Genomic DNA, 23,020 nt, shown 5'->3' on the forward strand with positions numbered 1-23,020 from the left:
CAGTGGTTGGGAATCCGCCTGCCGATGCAGGGGATATGGGTTCGTGCCCCGGTCCGGGAGGATCCCATATGCCGCGGAGCGGCTGGGCCCGTGAGCCATGGCCGCTGAGCCTGCGCATCCGGAGCCTGTGCTCCGCAACGGGAGAGGCCACAACAGTGAGAGGCCCGCGTACCGCAAAAAAAAAAAAAAAAAAAAAAAAAAATCTAGAAGCAATAAATGCTGGAGAGGGTGTGGAGAAAAGGGAACACTCTTGTACTGTTGGTGGGAATGTAAATTGATACAGCCACTAGGGAGAAGAGCATGAAGGTTCCTTAAAAAGGTAAAAATAGAACTACCATATGACCCAGCAATCCCACTACTGGGCATATACCCTGAGAAAACCATAACTCAAAAAGAGTCATGTACCACAGTGTTCTTTGCAACACTATTTGCAGTAGCCAGGACATGGAAGCAACCTAAGTGTCCATCGACAGATGAATGGATAAAGAAGATGTGGCACATATATACAAAGGAATATTACTCTGCCATAAAAAGAAACAAAATTGAGTTATTTATAGTGAGGTGGATGGACCTAGAGTCTGTCATACAGAGTGAAGTAAGTCAGAAAGAGAAACCAACAAATACCGTATGCTAACACATATATATGGAATCAAAAAAAAATGGTTCTGAAGAACTTAGGGGCAGGACAGGAATAAAGACACAGATGTAGAGAATGGACTTGAGGACATGGGGTGGGGGAAGGGTAAGCTGGGATGAAGTGAGAGAGTGGCATGGACATATATACACTACCAAATGTAAAATAGATAGCTAGTGGGAAGCAGCCACATAGCACGGGGAGATCAGCTCAGTGCTTTGTGACCACCTAGAAGGGTGGGATACGGAGGGTGGGAGGGAGACGCAAGAGGGAGGGGATATGGGGATATATGTATATGTATAGCTGATTTACTTTGTTATAAAGCAGAAACTAACACACCATTGTAAAGCAATTATATTCCAATAAAGATGTCAAAAAAAAAAAAGGATGCTTAGTAAAATATCCAGTTTTATCACATTTATCATGACCTTCCCCTGGCCTGATATAATCTGGACCCAGGCTACTGCCTCTAACCTCATTTCAACTCTTCATTCTGGCCACATTGGTCTTCTTGTTCTTTGTTAAATATGTCAAGCTTTTACCTGCCCTGGAGGAAGAAACTTGCTAGCTCATCTATCCAGAGTACCCTTCCCCAAGACATGGCTCCCTCTCACATTTCTGTCATGTATTTGTATAAATGTCATTTCCTCAGTGAACCTCTTTGAGTCCCTTACCTAGAATAGGCCCCATCCCCTCCATTCTCTATCCTCATATCTGTTGTATATGGCTTTACTGCATTTAACACTACTTGAATTATGTATTCATTAGCTTCTCTGCTTTTGTCCCCACTACTGCAATGCATGTTCCCCAAGATCAGGTGTTTGTTATGTTCACTGCTGTATCCTCAGCAAGGTACTTAGTCCTTTGTAGATGCTTAAATACCATTTGTTATGAGTGAACTGATAACTGAATGAATTAGGAAAATGTGTCTCAGTTTTCCTAAACTAAGGGATATGGGCTCTCCTTTCCTAGGCTGACCTCTGGAACCATGTGTTAGAAAATATGAAACTGATAGAACACACCAACTAACTAGGAGAAGCACAGCAGCAAAACACATGGACCGTCTTCCATTCTTTCCTTTTAGATGCTTACACGAGAGCGGAAGTTGTTTATGAGTGGACCAGAGAGCCGGCACGCTCAGTGGTTGTAGCAGAAGATGGGTCACGCCTAAACCAGTACGATCTTCTTGGACAAACAGTAGACTCTGGAATTGTTCAGTCTAGCACAGGTGAGTGCCATTTAGTTACTTTAGATAGGGGAGAAGGACCAGAAAAAGTTTTTGTAAGAATGTGCAAATTCAGTTAAGTCCTTCAATGACACAAGTAGAGAGAGTGAAAAATTGCACTAAACTGGGGAACAGTTGGACTGGGAGCTAGTGTAAACTCTATAGACCTGTGACCTTGAATTTGACATTTAATGCCTTTTGGTCTCTGGGGGGTTTTGTTGTTGTTGTTTGTTTGTTTACAAAATGAAGAAGTAGTTCCATGTGATCAGGGTAGCATTGTATTTAGGCATGTGAACTTTTGGAGAAGAATATACGGGTTAAATCCTTATTCCTCCAGCTTGCCAGTTAATTGTGGTCAGGTCACAGGGTTGTTGGAAGGAATGAATTAAATCCATGAAGAGTAATCATCACACTTCCTGGCACATAAAAAACTCTTAATAAATGTTAGCTATTAATGTCATCTAGGCCCCATTTATTGTCATTATTCAATAAATCTTGGTAAATTTCTAGCGGCAATCATTACACATAGGATACCAAAAAGCCTTTTTTTCCCCACAAATCCATTTGTGACTCTAGCCACGGATCTTCTACAGCTAAAATCTACACTGATCACTCCATTCTGGAATTAAAAGTAGATGGACCACCATCCTTCTTGGTACTGTAACTGTTTTACCAATGAAATACTCAAAATTAGATCAGATACTATGAAGCAGCTGTATCTAAAATTTTAAACTTCTGAAGTTGCTTCAAGAAATAAGATGAGTATAGTTATGCAGGTATCCCTTTTGTGACTAAGGGATATGTGATCATAGGGTCAGATAATTATAAATAAAATTTGGATTCTAACAATTAGGAAAATATGCTCCCTTAATACCAATGTTTTTAAGTATGTTCAATTACTGAAAGCTTAGCAAGGATCAACAATTTTATGACTGTATCTAAAATTTGAAATTAGTTCATTCACTTTGATTTGTAATTCCTAAAAAAAAAGACAATTAAGTGATATGTAAAGGCAGAATTGCTCTTTTTCTCAGGAAAATTTCTTCCTTACGTTTCAGACTTTATATTAGGACCATGATCATTATAATCTGACCATTCTAAATTCAAGTAATAGGTCAATATATCTTACTCTGACTATTGGATAATTGCTGCTTAACAGGATCTGTCTTTTGCTAACTTTATAACAACCGTGGCTACTATAGAAGTTGAAATATTTATGTTTCTTGCTTTGAAAAATGGAGAAGATTTTCCCTCAGCTTTGCCTACCTTAGAAATGCACATGGCATAGTGGGAATGTCTTAGGCTTTGCAGTGAGAAAGATGTGGGCTCAAGTCCTAGTCCTGCCTCTTAGAAGCCTGGTGACTTTGGGAGGGTCATTTATCCAATTAGAAACTCTGTTCTCTTCTAATAATGGCGAGCCCGTAATTTTGCATTAAAGATGAGATAGTATAAAACACTAAACAGAGTGTTATTCAGTAGATGCTCAAAATGGTGTGCAATAGCTGTTGTTATTGACCTGAAAATATCCCAGAACGTGGAAAATACAGAACATTTTTCTTCCTCACCAAGTTATGTTGGAAAAGACACTAAAATGAGCAGTGCTTACTTTTTAAAACTTGAATGTTATTATAAACTGGATATTGTGGCAGGTGCTACAGTCAATGATAGACAAGACACATATCTTGCTCTCATGAAATCTGAAGTCTAAAGGAAGACAGACACAAACTGTAGTTATCAAAATGGGTGGAAAGTGTTGTGATCAACATTTTTGTGAGGGCAAGGATGCGCCTGTCTTCTGTATCCCTATGATTTACTACAGTAGATGAAACAGGAGGCACTGAATAAATATTTTGAATTAATTAATAAAAAATAAATGAATCCAGCCTGGGTAATCAAGGAAGGATTGCTGCAGGGGTTGACTTTCATTTTGTCAATCTGTATTTGATGGGATCCAAGTAATCACTATTCTAGGCCCAGGACATTCAGAATAATAGACAAAGAACTTTCCCTCAAGAAATTCTCTCCCTACTATCATTAGAATGGAGGTTAGAGGATGTCAGGGAAATAGTATTTCAAGTGCAATAGCATGCATGCAATAGGACAAATATATACTACGGTTGCTGGGCGGAAGGAGTGCTTTCATTCTAATGTTAGGGACCTTGGTGTGTCACTGTATCCCTCTTTACATTCTAGTTCCCATGTCTGCAAAATGAGTGGCTTAGTCTGATGAACTTGGAGACCTTTTTCACTTTTGGTTTCCTAAATCAGCCTACCTACATTCTTGTTACTCAGAAAAGATATACAGTCCTAAAAGGGCAATAGGTGAGAAAGAGTGGTCCAACCCACCACCACCAAGCTGGCTAGACCTCATAAGTTAGGTTCATTAAAAGTCATCATTTCGTGTTAGAGCTGCAAGTTTATCTGTACAAAATAAGAGCTTTTCCTTGTCATTCCAATAATGGATATGGGGGGAGGGGGGAGGAGAATAGAGAGCAAATTCTCAAATGTGGGAGCTCAGTTTGATGTATGTTTTCCCCTCCACACTAAAACCCTGAACTACCCTTCCTCTGGGTTTCCTTTAGCTCATCAAAAATCCACCTTGTTGGGCTTCCCTGGTGGCGCAGTGGTTGAGAGTCCACCTGCCAATGCAGGGGACACGGGTTCGTGCCCCGGTCCGGGAGGATCCCACATGCCGTGGAGCGGCTGGGCCCGTGAGCCATGGCCACTGAGCCTGCGCATCCGGAGCCTGTGCTCCGCAATGGGAGAGGCCACAACAGTGAGAGGCCCCGCGTACCGCAAAAAAAAAAAAAAAAAAAAAAAAAAAAATCCACGTTGTTACATTTCTATGAGAAGAGACAAAGATCTTTTGTAAGGTCTTCAATCCCATATTTCACAACTCCTACAGAGCCTTGAAAACATTAAGATAAATGACATTGAGTGCTATTATCTCCCTGTTTCTGCCAGAAGACTAGGAATGGTGGCAGAAAAGTACACACACATTGAGAATGAATAGATAAAAAGCATCTTCTCTTACCTTAAAATTCTCTGTGGGGAGAGAAGCAATTCAGGTCACCTTCTAGAAGGTTAGAAGGTGTTTCCCCACTTGCGTGCAACCAGCACATGTGTGAATACTCACTCACACACACTACCAGTGACCTCTTTCAGGTCAAATACCTCTAGATCACTTCAGTGCCATAGTAGGGAAGATATGAGGCTCAATCCAATACTTGGATTTTTCTCAGTGCAAACATATTAGAGGGACAGTCCCTTCATTGGAATCTGCCATCAGTTTGGGGGAAAAAATGAGTTGGAGACTTAGTTTGAAGTGCACTTATTCACCTGGCAGAGCAAACTTGTTACAAGGACACAGAAGGATGAGTCTAGTCAGTTTTCACATCCGATGCAATTCTCTGTTATCCATTCATTTATTCACTTATTCCTTCAACCATTTGCTCATTTACTCTGTTTGACACTGATTGGGCCTGGAAAAGAGAGGTGAAGGACCCATAGTTCCTGCACTCAAGAAGCTCATGGTTGAGTGATGTAAGTAGTTAATATGCATTGTGTTGTTCTAATCCTTACAACAGTCCGAGATTGTAGGTATTATCATTATCTCCATTTTACAGATGGGACATAATTGAGGCCTAGAGAGGTTTAATAATTATTCCAAGGTCACACAGCTAGGCAGTGGCAGATCTGGGATTTGAACTTGGGAAGTCTAGCTATAGAGTGTGTGCTCTCAACCATATGACACACTAGTAATAGGCAAGATAGACATGTGAAAATGCAACAATGTGGTATAGCATGAAGCTTAAGGGGTGGATTCTGGAGTTATACTGTGAGGTTTTGAATGCTGGTTTTACCACTTATTAACTGTGTGACCTTTCCCTGTTCATCTTTTCTCTTGTACTACTTGGAGATGATCAGAGGATCTACTTCATGAGTTACTGTGAAATTGAAATGAGAAAAATGCATGTAAACTGCTTACCAGAGTATCTGACATGTAAAAATTATATAATAAATATTAGATATTACTATTAATAATAATGATGAAGTTAGTACAAGAAAGCTACATGATGACACCTAAGAAGATGTCATTTCTTCTTGAAGTATAAGGGAAGGCAGTTTGAAACTAGACCCCAGCCATGGCCCCCTGACTCATTCTAATATACCACATTATGCTTCCTAAGGAATTCTTTAAGGAAAGCCCACACAAAAATTATAATTGTAATTAAGGGATATGACAATATGACTTATACAGAGATGCAAAGTTGTTAAATTTGGCATTACGTATAAGAATAATATCATGGCTATAAAATAAGAAGAATGTAATATAAAATGCTTTTTTAAAACACAACAATGATGACTGGAAAGTCGTCATATTTGCCTAAGTCAATAGACAGGTGTGATCAAAGGAAACGTAGGTGAGTTTTGTCTAATAAGAATGTCTCTTCTTCGTGAATGACTATTGTTTATTCTTAGAACGGATGACCAGGGAAAATTGTAGGATCCTCTTTCCTAGAAACAGTCTTCTCTGGATGAGTTAAGGATGACTCTGCAGGGTCGAAATGAATAAGGGAAGCAACTGTTTTCACTGACCAGGGAGCAATAGTGGTGATCGACATTCACCAAAGGAGCCTCAGGACTTCTATTTTTGCAGCCTAATACATGATCTCCAGAGAAATAATATAACTGTAAGACATGAAAACAGGTTTGTAGGAGGGAAGGTGGAGAGGGACACTTACATAGTCATCTGGTCAACCTAATCATATTTCAGATGAGGAGATAGGTCCAGAGGGGTTAAGTGGCCTAGAACTATAACCATTGTTTCCTTATTTCTATTTCCGTATTCTCTGAAGCAGATATTAAAATACCAGCCCCTCCCTCAACGACATCTTTTATTCCTCACTCCTTTGAAAAAGGTAGCATCTTAGAAAACACAAAATTTAGAATACTTGAAAGGAAAGTGATAGCTTTACATGGAATCAGTATCCACTACAATTTTGTTAAATAAATGAATGGAGCTAGAGAATCCTTTTCTATCCTTTCTACCTTTACACTGTAAATCTGCATGTGACTCAGACTTTTGTAGAAGAACTTTCACATGTTATTTCATATTATCCTCACAGCATCCCAGGAAACAGTTAAGTAGCACACTATCATTTTTACTGAATGAGAAAACTGAAGTCAAATAAAGTTAAGCAAGGAATTTACTCTAAGTAACCAACATTTAAGAAAGTAAAGGATGGAAGCCAGATCTAAAGAAACCCTCAATGCTGCTTTACAAAATTATATTCCTGCTTCTTTTCTTCTCTCTCTTTAATTTTGTATTGGGATGTATAAGAAATATTGTCACATCTAATTTACAAGCTTCCCTCAGGGTTACATGATGTGCAAGGATATTTGAATTACAATTCTTCTAGACTGTTAAATCAGAGGGAAATAATTTGACATGCTTAGTACATAAGCACTTGATGTCTAGAGATACTCTTTCAATCCAATTTACATGACTTTTTTGTTGTGTTTTTCTTTCATTTTTAAATGATTACAATGTGATTTTGATTTTGCCACCTTTTTCTCTCCTTATTTAAATGTTATTGATGGAAATAATCAATAAATAATATATAATAAGAACAGATAAAAGTTTTATTTGAGCCAAACTGTGGACTATAGCCTGGAAGACACAGATTCAAGAAGTGCTCAAATTGTGCTCTACCAGACTACAAAAATGGGGGAGGCTTATAAAGGCAAAAACTGCAAAACTACATAAGTTGTTTGTCAGAAATTATAGATGGAGCTGGCAAAAAGTAAGGATGTTTATTAAGCAAAGGGTTGGTTGGGGTCTGAACTGGATGCATAGTTACATGGGGAGAACTTGAGACCATAAGGTTGCAGCTGGCAGCTGCTAGCAGATATTATTTTGAGAATGGCTAGTGGTGTCCTTGAGTCTGGTAGAGTTCAGAAAATTGAAATTCTCAGATACAGGAATATATCTGAAACCATATCCACAGTGACCACCCGGATCCATTTTGGATGCCTGAACCTCAGTTATTCCATTTAGATTTTTAAATGAATTATTTTCTTTAATGGTTAAAGTAGATGTACAATACATGCTTGATAGGCCACAAGACAGGCTGTTCTGGTTAGCAATAAGTATCGACCAAATCATGTATAAGCCAGAATGACTTCCCCATACCTCAACATGTGAAAATTTCTTCCATCAACATTTTGTACCAAAACTTCTTAGATTTTGTTTAATTGAGGAAGGTGATGTCAAAAGATTTGAAGTTTTCCTCTACTTTTTCTAATTTGTTAGTGAGGAAGTGGTTTATAAAACAAATATAATGTCACATGATAGCTCCTCCAAAAAAATAATCTTTGCAGGGCTTCCCTGGTGGCGCAGTGGTTGAGAGTCCGCCTGCCGATGCAGGGGACACAGGTTCGTGCCCCGGTCTGGGAAGATCCCACATGCTGCGGAGCGGCTGGGCCCGTGAGCCATGGCTGCTGAGCCTCTGCATCTGGAGCCTGTGCTCTGCTACAGGTGAGGCCACAACAGTGAGAGGCCCGCGTATCGCAAAAAAAATAATAATAATAATCTTTGCAGAATCTTCCCAAAATGTCACATTGTGAACAAGAAAAGATGATAATGGAATATATATAGACATTCACCTTTCTGGCATTATATGACAGATGGAATTTTTTCTTTGAGTTGATGACATTTTGCAGGCTACAATTGAATGAATGGTTAGGAATAATAATGCATACTCCTGGGAGGTGAGATGTAACCTGACTATGTCTACCCAAGGCTACATTTTAGCAGAGTCCCAGGGAAAAAATGTGGTTTTTTTGCATTTTTCTCATATTTGAATCACTTGTTTATTTCAGATGACCTTGGAGACATTATCCAAGTTATCTACAGAAAATAGAAAAAAATTAGATAACATTTTATTTACCTTTCAAAAAAGAGATGCTAGTGGATGTTAATTGCAATGAGTATTCTTAAGCCTCATTCATCCCTTTTCACCATAGGTAGGTGCTGAATATTGAGGATATGTAAAGCCATGCTATACTCAAAGAACTCTCTCTTCTTAATTAGCTTTCAGTTTGGTGGATGGGTATAAGTACATAAATAACTAAAATTAAAAGTATACAATATATTGATTAGTGTAAACAGAAGCTGTAAATAAATTTGAAGTTACTTAATATTGATCAGTAAATGGCAGGTGTTATCATTAATAACAATCATGAAAACATAACTGAATGTATTGATGATTTCCTACTATAGAGAGTACAGGGAGCATTTCTTCTACCAATAATTCTACCAATTCTGACTGGAGAAATGAGAGAAGAAATGGAGAAAGGAACTAAAATTTATTTTTAAACTCTTATATAGAATGATCTTCACTAGAGCCCTTATTCTGTATTCTCCCCACAATATACTTATCACTATTTTATAATGAGGAAACTGAGGATCAGAGAGTTTAAGGCTACACAGCAAGAAAATAGCATATCTGGGTTTTGAACCCAAATTCATTTGCTTCTAAAGCTAATAAAGTGTCCCCATACAGTACATTTCTTCCTCTTCTACTATGGACTGAGCTCAACCCATATATGAATAAAATATTCGGCTATAGAAGAGGTCAAGTAGGGAATTTTGTTGATCAGATTACTGAGATATGAAAATGTGTGGTGAGACATGAGATGTGATACTGAAATGCGTATCAGAGCTAGGATGTGGAGAGTGTTGAGTACTGGTTAGGGAGTTTGCTTGTTAGTATGTAACACTGGAGACATTGTTGATTATCACATTGTGGGAAGGGAGAGTGGCTACTAGTGGCGTCTAGTGGGCAAGAGGCAAGGTATGTGGCTAAATATCCTAAATTACACAAGACAGCTCCCACAATAAACAATTATCTGTTCTGAAATGTCAGTAGTACTGAGGTTGACAAACCCTGATGTGGATAATGGGAATCCATTAAGGTGTTTTAAGGTATGTACGTATGCTTTGAAACAATCACTCTGACCTCAAATTTAGGGAAAATTGTAGTTTAGGACATGACTGGAGATAAACAAGACAGTTCATAGATTATGGCAGATTTACATTGTAAATCTGCAAAGGAGATAATAGCAGTGACCATGAGATAAGAGATAGACTGAAAGATACTGTACAGGTGAAATTAAAATTGTGATGATCAACTGATTCCTTTCTCTCTCTTTTGGAAGTCCTACTTAACAACCAAGGATTAATTCCAAGTTTTTATCAATAGCCTGAGTGAACAGACAGATGAGAGCGCCATGAATTTAGAAATGGACGCTAAGTGGAAAAGAAGCCCTGCTATTTGCTAGTCATTATTTTTTATGGAAAAGTTTAAGTAATATCACTTTTGAACATATTTAGTTGGTGATATCAATGAAAAATCAGTATCTATGAGATGTCTAGTAGATATTTGGAAATACAGTGGTTTTTGAGAGCAATGTCACTTAGAGATGTAGATTCCTGCAGCGATCTGGATAAAAATGACATTAAGAACAGGGGTGAGAAGGAAAATTCCTTATTAGAGTCAAGAAAAAAAAATTGAGATGACAGCTAAAGACAGAACTATACCAGGAACCTCTAAATTTGCTTTGCAGAAAGATGAAGATTAGTGCCCGAGAGACAGGAAGAACTCATAACTCTCTGACTGAAATATCCAGTGAGTTAGCAAAAGAAACTGAAAATGAGAGCTAAAAGGAGAATGTGAGTCTAGAGAGTGCTACCAAGATGGTAGGGGCAGTCAGCATTGCTTAATTTTTAGTGCTACAAAGAAGATGGTCAGTGGGCTTGAAGACTGAGATCTCCTTTAAGACTGAGATGTTCAGTTATGGATATTAAGAGATCATGAGCAGTTTTAACCACATTATAGGGGCTGAAGCTGGATGGCCATGACCTGAGACATAAATCACAGGCTGAAGAGGGAAAAGTTTGGAGTTGAAGGGAAGGAGGAAGATAGAGAAATGTGAATACCGAAGAAAGCAATATTTTCTTAGTAAGAATACACCTATTTTTCTCCTACCCACACACAGATAACTAAGTATATATTCAGAGTGAGTAAAGCTAAAAACTTCTAAGACTTGCAATTAAGAAATAACATCAACTAAAAACAGAAAACACCTCCTACAATTTGGGTTGTGTGTTTATTTCTTTGGGCCTCTAATCAAATCAGACTTTGACATATATAAAGACCATGGAGAGTGCCTAGCTACTCCATTATTTCCCAGACTGGTCTAGGAATTGAGACAAGTTCAAAAGCTAGTGACAAATAGGATTTTTCTGCCCTCACCTTAAAGAATGGTTTGTGTGAATAGGTGGGACCTGAAGAGTTGCATGTTTCGAAACCTTCCCAGGTGACTGTGATGAAGGTGTTCCTCAAAACAAATTTTGAGAGTTCTATCATACTCTTCTCATTTTGATAATCAGGGTAAGTGAAATCCAAGGTCAGAGAGCTACTGAAAGAAAGTGCAAGAGCTGGAATTCAGCTCCCCTGAATTGGGCACCAAAGCTCCTCCATTAGACAGCCTGAGTCTTTTCTGCAGAGGACAAACTGGGGATCTGGTGTCTTCTAATCCACCGGTGTACATCATCAGGATCTAGCACATTGCCTTCAGGGTTATTAAAGCCAATCTGTAAATATATGCTCAGATTTGTCTCTTAAATATATCAGGTACCGGGATTAGGACATAAGAAAATCGATGAGATCTCTGGCACATCAATCTCAACCTCAGTGCCATTTTGGTGTTTGGTTTTTTTTTTTTTATTTTTATTGGAGTATAGTTGATTTAAAATGTTGTGTTAGTTTCAGGTGTACAGCAAAGTGAATCAGTTATACATATATATATTTTTTTAGATTCTTTTCCCATACAGGCCATTACAGTGTATTGAGTAGAGTTCCCTGTGCTGTACAGCAGGTTCTTATTAGTTATCTATTTTATATACAGTAATGTGTTATGGTGTGTTTTTTAAATGTCTCTTTTCTTTCCTGGATAAAAGCTTTTTTCTCCAGGAACCAGATGTCACGTGGATAAAGGCTATGTCTAACCTCCAGGTTCTTGCTGCTGATGGAAAAACTCAGAGATAATTTATTTTCAAGGTCAAATTGCTCACCTTACTGTCTGTTTTACCCTCCAGGAGAATATGTTGTTATGACCACTCATTTCCACCTGAAGAGAAAGATTGGCTATTTTGTTATTCAAACATACCTGCCATGCATAATGACGGTTATTCTCTCCCAAGTCTCGTTCTGGCTCAACAGAGAGTCTGTACCAGCAAGGACTGTCTTTGGTAAGTGCCAATCAAGACACGCATGCAAGGGTCTGGAGGGCAAGTTGTATCATATCTATGACATTGCAGATAGAATGAAAAAAAGAATAATACATTAAAATCTGAAGTTAGTACAATAGGAATGTTCAAGGAATTACCATTCTCATTATGACATGATTGTAAAAAAATTCTTTTTTTAAAATAGCAAGCTGTTTTAGTGCATGTTAATCGATGGGATTAATGAACACTTGATTTGCTATTTTAGGAGAAAAATGGAATGAAGCAGGTATGAAATGCATGTGATAGGTTAAAATACACACATAGAAACATTAATACTTAAATCATACATTTAGAATCATTTAGAATCTAATGATTCTAAAACATTAATACTTAAATCATACATTTAGAATCGTGTCAGTGTATTTTTTGAGAATCTGAGAAAATGTAGTATCAGCAGAACTACTTCCTTACATATATGAAAGCAAGGGGTCCTTATGTAGAAAGAACTCATTGATGACCATGACACCAGTACAGGAATATCTCATTTTACCCAAATTGTGTACTTCTGAAGAGTTACAAATATTTTTTTCTATGAAAATATTTTAAATGCCTTAGATGCTTTAAGTCAGTCTAAGGGAAAAATGTTTAAAGGGTAGTAACTTTTTACTAATAGGAAAACTCACTCCCTAATTTATAATTTTAGAAGTTTGTATTTCATATAAAGAGGTATTTCCTGCCTGTATCATAGTACACTGTCTTAAGTGTACTTTTCAGACTGATGAAAATGAGATTTCATCACCAAAAACTTACTGATTCATTCATTCATTCACTCATTCAATCACTGACTTTTTCTTTGAAATCTACTACGAGGTCCTACTATGTTCTATGCATGGAATGTAGCTGTTACCCTAACATAAACCATTTTTTTCATGAATGTTAAATTCTGGAGCTTAAAATTTGAATAACAATAAAATCATGCAGAATACTTATTGAATGCTTTTATATCAGGCTTTGTTCTATGAAACAACCCTATATTATCTTATTTAACACTAAAAGAATCCTCTGTAATATTATCCCTGTGGTATAGACAAGAAAGCTAAGGAGCAAGATATTAAGTAACTTGCCCAAGTTCAGAAGCTATGAGGTGAAGAAGACCGGAGTAAGACACAGCCTCTTTGCTCTAGAGTCTGTGCGCTTAATGATGATGAGGTACCCATGTACTTCCTGCTGCAATGACAAGGCATGGAACGGGGTTGTCGTGGGCAACATAATTTATCTGGAAATTATAACCACATATTCAATTGGTGAAAGGTACAATTATCAAGGTTCATTCCAAAAATATCAACTAGGCACATGCTATGTTTAAAACCCTTTACTACAAAACAGAAGCCTTCAGGTGCTTACATTCTAAACTGAGGATTATTCTTGTGCAGAGACCCCTGTGGCATCAGTCATCTCAGGAAAAAAAGCAAGACTCTGTTACAAGGGCCCAGAAAAACATCTTTTCTTCTGAACTTAGCAAGGTGCTTCTGGGCTGGAAACCACGAAATCTTTACTATGACATTAGCCCGAGAACACAGCTAAATCAAGACCCAGAATGATTCCACCTACAGAGCAAAAGAGTAGTTCATTTAAAACTCTTTTTTTCCTTAACACAATTTGTAAATATTAACTAGTGTTTACACCACTTATTAGAACTGAAGATTGAACTCTTGTCAGATGCTCACTTCTATATGTGTATGTAGTTTGAGCCCTTTATTCACTTGAATTTTTTTAAATGAGAACAAAAGACATGTACTTTATGTTTTATGTTTATTTTTGTAGAATGAGCCCAGCACTATAGTGAAAATGTTTTTTTTAAATGCTCCCTTCCCCCGCCTTGGTCCCCGACAAATCCTACCCTTCCTTTTTGGAAATCCTCTAAAGCACTTTGGAATGTTTTATAAGTCAAAAACCTTGTTCTTAGCATTTTCAACAGTCTGCTATCTCAGCCGACTCATGCCCTTTTGGTAAACATAACTGCATATCTGTAAACTCAACCATGGCAAGTGTTTCTGTGTATCAAGTTATATATTTCTAATGTTTTAAGTTCAGTAAAATCACAAATACAATTTTCTGAGACCTTCAGCCTTCTAACATTTATTTAGTACACATCTCTATTCTTTCTAGTCTGCACTCAGCACATTCCTCTGAGCTGTGGGGAATGCCTGAGAGGGTCATGGGTATTTAAAGAAAAAATACCAAAGGGAAAAAATAACGCAAAAGTTGTACCTTATAACAGTTTATTAAATGGCATCCAAAATGCAACAAAGCTGGAGCCATTTCATGTCTTAAAACATCATCTTCTTAACCTTCCATGCTCTTTCTCATTTGGAGGCTGTGGTCATGTAAATTTGCTGCCAGACAGACCCAAGTTTTAGGTTCAATCTTCAGTCTTCTAAGTGTCAGTTGCCTATAAAATGAGAGTACAATTAAAATAAAATAGTGCCATTTAAAAGATTAAGTGAGAAAAATAAAGTAAAATTTGTAAATTGTTGGGCTCAATACTTGAAACTTAATAGATACTCAACATATTTTTGGTTTTTTCCCTTTCCCTATAGCAGGAATTGTAAGACAACACACACACACACACACACCTCTCTTTATGTTATTCTTAACTGTTTTTAATTTATGGATACATTTTTTTTTAAGAACACCCATTCCCCAATTACTTTTAACAGTTGGTTGCCCACATAAGCCAAAATTCAAATAAAAAATGGAATTCACTTTAGTGGGGATTTATCCAAAAGGACTGAAGTTGTTAATAATAAGTTATTAACTTTGGGGCTTCCCTGGTGGCATAGTGGTTAAGAATCCCCCTGCCAATGCAGGGGACATGCGTTCGAGCCCTGGTCCGGGAAGATCCCACATGCCACGGAGCAACTAAGCCCGTGCGCCACAACTACTGAGCCTGTACTCTAGAGCCCGTGAGCCACAGCTACTGATCCCACGCTCTAGAGCCCATAATCTGCAACAAGAGAAGCCACCGCAATGAGAAGCCCATGCACCGTAACGAAGAGTAGCCCCTGCTCACTGCAACTAGAGAAAGCCTGCACGCAGCAATGAAGACCCAACACAGCCAAAAAATTAAAAAATGTTATTAACTTTGTTCTTAGTAAGTATCAGGCTAAGTGCTAAACACTTTATTACGTTATTTTATTTAATACTCACAATAGCCCTCTGAGTTAGACTTATTAAAATTAAGTTATAAGGAAATAATTACAAAAAATCCAGAAGCTCAGAACTGTGAGGCAATTTTCCCAACGTCACTCAGCAGTTACAGAGCTGGGATTTGAAACTGGGTTGCTCTGTTTTCCAAATACTGACATTTAATTACCTTGCTCTTTGCTCAAGTTAATATTGATATGTAAATTTGGGGGCTATTTTCCCACCAATATTCCTTAAACCATTTGTTGGTTACATAATATGGTTAATGCCCCAGAACTTTCTGCAACACCTCCAATGTTCATAGTAAGTCTATTTCCTACAACTGTGACCATGTATCAAAAATATGAGTTAATAAAAATCTCAGTGTTTCTTCTTAGTCCTATCACTTTCTAATAGTTAAAGATCATCTATCTTGAAAATCATGGAAACTAGGGAATATTGGATGGTTTAAAGCAGCTTAGAAAAATTAGCCTCCTACCAGCTGTGTAACTTGCTGATTCTCTAAAATTAATCAAGAGGGGGAATCATAGGTATGAGTTTTAGACACATGGGATGACAATATCTTCTGTGGCAATAATTTACTTATCTTTAAAATGCTTTCACATATTATTATATTTAATCCTCAAATAATCTTGTAAATGTGCAGAACTTTTCCTCTCTTAGAATTTCAACAATGATGTAGACAATCAAGAGAATGAAGTTTAAATCATCACTTTTAGAGTTATGGAGACTGAGGGCCCTAGAAGTTAACTCACTTACTCAAGGCTATAGAGCAAAGAAGTAGTGAGGAACTAGTTACTGGAAGAGGTTAAGAGTTTTTCAACACCATGCAACCTAAGCCACCCGCACTGGGTTCCTGTGATTTTTTTTCATACATTTTCAAATGGCTTAAAAGGGAACTTACAGTATTGTAACTAGTTTGGTGCATTACATATAGTAGGTTGATAATATTAATTTGTTAAATGAACATTAATGGATGTCATCATTCACATACCAACCCTTATAATAATCTAAGTAAACTAAAAGCAACTGACTTGAAAATTGCTTTGAATATAGGTGATTTTAATCAGTAGGGATAGATTCACAGAATAGGGAAGATAGGGCAGCATTAGCAGAGAGAGTAAGACTGTGGACATTTGAATCTGATGAATGTGTTCAAATTTGGTTTTGCTACTTCTGAGCTATGTGACCTCAAGCAAGTTACATGCAACTTATTTCAGGAACATCTTCAAAAGAGGAGTTATTTGAAGAATCAGGAAAATATAGTATAAAGGCCAAAGAGTTAATAATGTAACAAGGTATTATCCTAAAATAATTTAATTATCTATCAATGATGAATTATCAAAAAGTTATTGGTTTCTTGGATTGTATATTCAAAGTACACAGGTAGAATATTAAACAGAGCTGAGGATCCAGAGACTACTTACGGATCAAGGACAGTGAAGATACCTGCTTTCTTTTTCCTAGAGTTGGGGACAGTGAAGGAATATTATTTCCTTTCCTACGCAGGACACCATGTTCAAGACACCTATTTACAGGAGTTCGCTGTCTTATTAACAACTTCTCAATAGAAGAGGAGTTTATCCCTCCAAGAGCTCTCCATCAATACTGCCATACCATGAACTGCAAACTACACTGGGGTTAAATTAAAACTCATCCATCCCAAACCAAAATGGGATGAACTTGAAAACACACTTTGTCTGTGTTTCCCTTTACATAAGTAGCTGACCTCAGTGATGAAAGTTTGTAGTATGAACCTACAAATTCACTTTCTTTCTTTACAGGAGTAACAACTGTGCTCACCATGACAACTTTGAGTATCAGTGCCAGAAATTCCCTCCCTAAGGTGGCTTATGCAACTGCTATGGATTGGTTTATTGCAGTGTGCTATGCCTTTGTATTCTCAGCTCTAATTGAGTTTGCCACAGTAAACTATTTCACCAAAAGAGGTTATGCATGGGATGGCAAAAGTGTGGTTCCAGAAAAGGTAAATGCTTTAATATTTCCTGTGATATAGCACTATTATGTCTTTTTAAACATATAGGATGGGATGTCTGGACTTGGGGGAATGGACGAAGAACGCAGAGAGAGGGTAAAGAGGATTCCTTGTTTCTTATGTCACAAATGATTAAGTGCTATGAGAATTTTGTTATTGCTAAGCAAAGGTTGTTTCAGTGGATAGATGTTCAGAGTGGAAGGAATGAGATAAAGGAGAAACACAAAGGTAAACATCTCTCCTCAAATATGCTTTCCTATGGTCCCCATTGATGTGAGAACAGTCTTAACAAACCTGACATTAGGAGCAATTACGCCATTATAATTTTTGTAACTTGAAAATTATAGTCTTCTGGTTGTTTTCCAGGCCTAATAACTTTGGTCATAAATGTTATTACTTTAATGGCTCAATTGAATTGAGCTTACAAAATGCATTATCTCTAATTTTCACTAAAGGGTAGGAAACACATTTTCTTTTTCCAAAATAGAGGTTTGCTTTAAGAATCATAACACACAGAATCCACAGAAAAATTCTTCACTGTAGAAAATTATCAAGTCAAGAATATCACTGTCCTTCTCAATTAGAACCTACTTTAGAGTGGATTTTAAAGCATAGTTGGGAGGGACTTCCCCCATGGTCCAGTGGTTAAGACTCTTCCTTCCAATTCAGGTGGTGAGGGTCCCATCCCTGGTCAGGGAACTAAGGTCCTGCGTGCTGCAGGGTGCAGCCAAAATAAATAAGTAAATAAATAAAGCACCATTGGGGAGGATATTTCTACTTCTGGGGTTTGAAGGAAAAATATGTCAAAATGCAAGGGAGCCTTGGGAGGGTGGAAAAAAGGGCAAAGTCAGAGACACAGAGATCCTAAGACACCTAGAAGTCATCTAGGAGGCATCACTCTACAGCAAATATAGAATTCTAGTGTCTTGAGTCAGTCCCTAAAAATACAGTTCTGTGGTCAAATACACTTGAATAATCCTGCCTACTGTCGCCGAGTCACAGTATAGTAAACAGTCTGAGAGGGTGTATAGTAAAGAAATCCATTTAATGATGTTTTTCCCATAGCTCCACAAATATACTAGAAAAGAGGATCCTTTGTGTTGGAAACATCTACCACATTTAATAGAATCTAAAGTGTTACTGATTATACGGTGTACCCCTACTATATGTATATATAAGAAAGAAAATATGCTGTCAAGCAAAAGTTCTTTGAGTTTTACCTTTCAGCAACAGGTGAATCCGTTGCACACCTCAATGATCCTGTACACAAGCAACAGCATAGAAGGTTCTGCATCAGATGCACTATCACAACCCAAATGGGCCAGAACCAGTCCTCAAAATTCACCTTGCCTTGAAACATCCTTGCCCAGTATAAAAGAATCTCTGAATTTTCAAATCAAGAACCTTGGCTCAGGTTCAGTAAAGAGGAGACAAGACAAAAGGGACTGCATTTACCAGTTGGAGAAAGGGGTGAGAGAGTGGAGACAGAGTTATTGTCCAATACTTACCTTAGCTATTGATGGCCTCCATTTGTCCTAGAACAGAAGGGCAGTCCCCAAGGACAGAGCACCTAAACTGAAGATGAGTGATCATAAGACACGACCAATTGTAAGACATAGCCCAAAGTCATAGACGTGGACATTTTAAAATGCACATCTTAGAATCACTGGCATATTCTATTAAAGTTCTTCAAAATTAATTATAAGCAAACATCGATGACATGCAACTGAAAAATGAAATGCAAGCACTGCGAAAAGTTGCTTTTCTGTCTTAATCCTTTCTTTGCATGCTGCAAGAGGCCAATGTCTTTCTGATTGTGGCCCACCAGTATCAGTTGTTAATGACTTGTTAGATGAATTGAACTTGATCTGGAAAGCACAGAATTTGGGTTGAGGCATTGGTGAGCTCATAGTTGAGTTTATATTTCTCTCTTTCTGACCGTGTGTTAGTCTTTCAAGTGCTGTGTCTCAAATAAAATATTTCAATCTCTATCAATCTACAGTCCGTGTTATTCAGTGTACACATATAGATATAGGTATGGTCATATCTATATGTCTCTCTCTATATATAGTTTTTTAATGTGTATATATATATATATATATAGATACATATACATAATGCCTATATCTGTCATCCTAATGAGAAAGAGAATATTTTTTATAATTTACTATGTCTCTGTAAAAATCTTCCCCAGGGCTTTGCCAGTTTGATTAGCTTATAATAAGGAGCATGATCACAGTGTGATCCAGGTCTCATTTTGACATTCAGAGAGAATAAATAACATATTTTTCCTGTGACCAGGTGAGTGTTTTCAGGAGAGGTAAACTTTCAATCTCTGACATGGTATAACTTCAAAAAATAAGAAAATCCACATAGGGCATCATGTTTTCAAGCAAGCATATAGTAGCCTTCTTAAGATCCATCCTCATATGTTTAATTGCTGAAAGAAATATGAACTTTTTTTTTTCTTTTTTTTTGTGGTACGCGGGCCTCTCACTGTTGTGACCTCTCCCGTTGCGGAGCACAGGCTCCAGACACGCAGGCTCAGCGGCCATGGCCCACGGGCCCAGCCGCTCCACGGCATGCGGGATCCTCCCGGACCAGGGCATGAACCCGTGTCCCCTGCATCAGCAGGCGGACTCTCAACCACTGCGCCAGCAGGGAAGCCCCCAACTTCTTAATGAATATGGGGGGGCTCAATATTTTCAGAAATGAAAAAAACGGTATTATTTCCTGAGAAACCAACCAGATATTTCTAAATATCCTTTTCAACATGATGCTGCAAAAAGAAAGAAAGAAATAAAACACTTAAGTTGAGAAAATTTAGTATTAGGGTATTATGATAAATTGGCAGTGGGAGAGACGAAATCTACCAACAATACAAACTCTTCTCCAAGAATTTTTCCTGTGGCAGATTATTCATTTCAGTTTATCTAATAAGGTGTCTGTCACTCAACAAATTTTGTTTAGATTAGAACCCATTGCCTCTCTTCAACATCAGAGTGCATATACATTTTATCTAAAGGACATACATGCTTTTCAATGTATCCTTTAATATTAGATCTGCTATTTTCTAAGCAGTAGACTCAATACAAGTTCAGTCTGGCTGTTTGTGTTGAAATAATTCATATCAATTTTTGACTTGTAGTCATTTGGACCACATTCAGAGATAATCCATTTTACTCATTTTATTTTTGTACAAATAATTATAGAAATTTCTGTCACTCTTCCTTAAAGCTTAAGCAAATCTGCCTTCACTATGAAATGGGTGTATACTTGGACTAAGTGGCCTAACTTTTAATGGTGTAATACTAGGAGAAAAAAAAATCTGGGCTTTTTTTTTTGGTTTTAAGTCCCAGTGAATGTATGCTTAAGGATTTGGAGAGGAGAAAAGGTAGCAGATAGGTCATGGAGTTGGATAATAAAGAAATTAACCTGTTAAAATTGCACCTTGTGAGTGAGAAATATCAGCTCTTCTAGAAGTAATATTTTATTCTGATTTGATATTAAAAATACAGATTGTCCAGAGTATATCGAGTCTGGTTGGTCAAGTTTAGCTGCTCATGAACATTCTCTGTGTAGTTTATTCACAATGTCAATAATCAGACTTCACTCCCTAGGAGTTCTGATTCAAAATGCAAGATTGTGCCCAAGACATTTACACTTAAAAAATTTTTAACTGGTGATTTACTGTGCACAAGAAAACAAGGCTCACTCTTCTAGACTAGTGCTATCCAGCAGGAATATAAGTGAGCCACAAATGTGAGCCATATATATAATTAACATATTTCTGGTAGCCTTATTTAAAAAGTGCAAACCAGTGAAATTAAGTTTAATAATATACTTTAGCCAATATGTCAAAAATATCCTCTTTACATGTAAATAATTCTAAACATTATTTAGGAGAAATATTGTACATTTTTTAATTTTTCATACTAAGCCTTCAGACTCCTATGTGTACTTTATACTTCCAGAACATCTCAAATTAGACTAGCCACATTACAAGTGCTCAATAGTCAACAAGTTACTAATGGCAACTGTATCAGAGCACATAGCTCTAAACAATGATACAATTTATTTTTGAGAAATGTCTGTATGACAGAAACTCTAAGAAATACTGCACTTGTCAATTACTGCACAGATAACATTGATAAGCAGCTAACACTGAGCAAGAATTGAATTCAGGATATCTTGACTACTCCTGCTTTGTCATTTGCCCATTGGAAACATGGGGAGAAGGAACAAATAATAATTAGCTCAGCAATTTTTCACTGCAAAACAAACTACCCCAAAACTTAGTGACCTAAAACAACCACCAAGCATTTTGGGCTGGGAAAAACCTGATGGTATTTCTATTAGTCTGACCTGGGCTCATGCCAAAAAGTCCTTGATACGTGGTCATACTTGGTCCTGCCCAAAACATCCATAAGACATTTGGTCCACACCAAAGGACTTTGTTATTTGATCCTGTCCAAAACCATTTGGCATGGCCCCGATATGCTCATGGACATTTTGGATAGGACCACATTTCAAGGACTTGGCGTCAGCCAAACATCTTACGGACCAACTGTCTTATGGACATTTTGGACAGGAACAAATGTCCTGCAAGGTCACTTGTCAATCTTATAACTAGACGTTTGTATCTGCGTTTTTCATTTTTCCCCAAAGTGCAGTTGGAAATTACATTCCTCAGATTTTAAATAAAGCACATGTTTGAGTTCTAAAGTAAAGGTCACTTTGCTCAGCGACTTATACACGTGCTTCCCACAGTTTACTAAACAAAATACTTTTACTCTTTCCTTCTACAGCCAAAGAAAATGAAGGATCCTCTCATTAAGAAAAACAACACTTATGCTCCAACAGCAACCAGCTACACACCTAATTTGGCCAGGGGCGACCCTGGTTTAGCCACCATTGCTAAAAGTGCAACCATAGAACCAAAAGAAGTCAAGACGGAAACAAAACCACCAGAACCGAAGAAAACCTTTAACAGTGTCAGCAAAATTGACCGACTGTCAAGAATAGCCTTCCCGCTGTTATTCGGAATCTTTAACTTGGTCTATTGGGCTACATATTTAAACAGAGAGCCTCAGCTAAAAGCCCCTACCCCACATCAATAGGTCCTGTCATTCACATTCTGTTGTTCAGTCCTCTGCACTGGGAATTGCTTTCTGTTCTCAATGCAGTAATTCCCATCTGCTTTATTGCCTCTATCTTAAAGAATTTGAAGATTTCCTTATTTCCATAATTCATATAAGAACAACAGTCCCCTGTCTGGCAGTCCAGAGCAGAGCATACAGCTGAGAGACAGGATTCTGAAAGAGGGAGCAAGAGAGAAAAATCACGACAGAAGGAGACAGAAGGGAAAAGAGAGGAAAGGTGGGGGAAGTAGGTCCAAAGACATGAGGAAAAGTAGAAGAAAAATCAAACTTAACTCTATAACTCTGGGTCATTTGTAGATATATATTTCCAAATATTCTAGAAAAAAAGATACTGTATATGTCAAAAATATTTTTATGTGAAGGTGTTTAAAAGAATAAATTATAAATGTTTAATGAAGAAGCATTTTAAAAAATCTATGTCTTTATTGCACAAACTACAATGTGCTTCTTACATTTGTTTTGTTTTTTAAACCGATGTATAGCTTTAACATTCTGTTTC

At 37.4% G+C, this 23,020-nt stretch overlaps 1 protein-coding gene across 1 annotated transcript in view; it reads left to right on the plus strand.

Annotated features, from left to right (window-relative positions):
* The window catches only part of GABRA1 (gamma-aminobutyric acid type A receptor subunit alpha1), a gene marked incomplete at both ends in the record, with an annotated part of 56,330 nt that extends 33,851 nt beyond the window's left edge, over window positions 1-22,479 (plus strand). Inside the window, 4 exons of the mRNA XM_082620724.1 lie at window positions 1,719-1,862; window positions 12,025-12,177; window positions 17,148-17,350; window positions 22,168-22,479. Coding sequence (XP_082476850.1) covers window positions 1,719-1,862; window positions 12,025-12,177; window positions 17,148-17,350; window positions 22,168-22,479 — 812 coding nt within the window. The remainder of the gene's footprint in view (window positions 1-1,718; window positions 1,863-12,024; window positions 12,178-17,147; window positions 17,351-22,167) is intronic.
* Window positions 22,480-23,020: the final 541 nt, after the last annotated feature.

The sequence above is a fragment of the Mesoplodon mirus genome (genome assembly GCF_964341445.2).
Source record: "Mesoplodon mirus genome assembly, chromosome: 5".
Lineage (NCBI taxonomy): Eukaryota > Metazoa > Chordata > Mammalia > Artiodactyla > Ziphiidae > Mesoplodon > Mesoplodon mirus.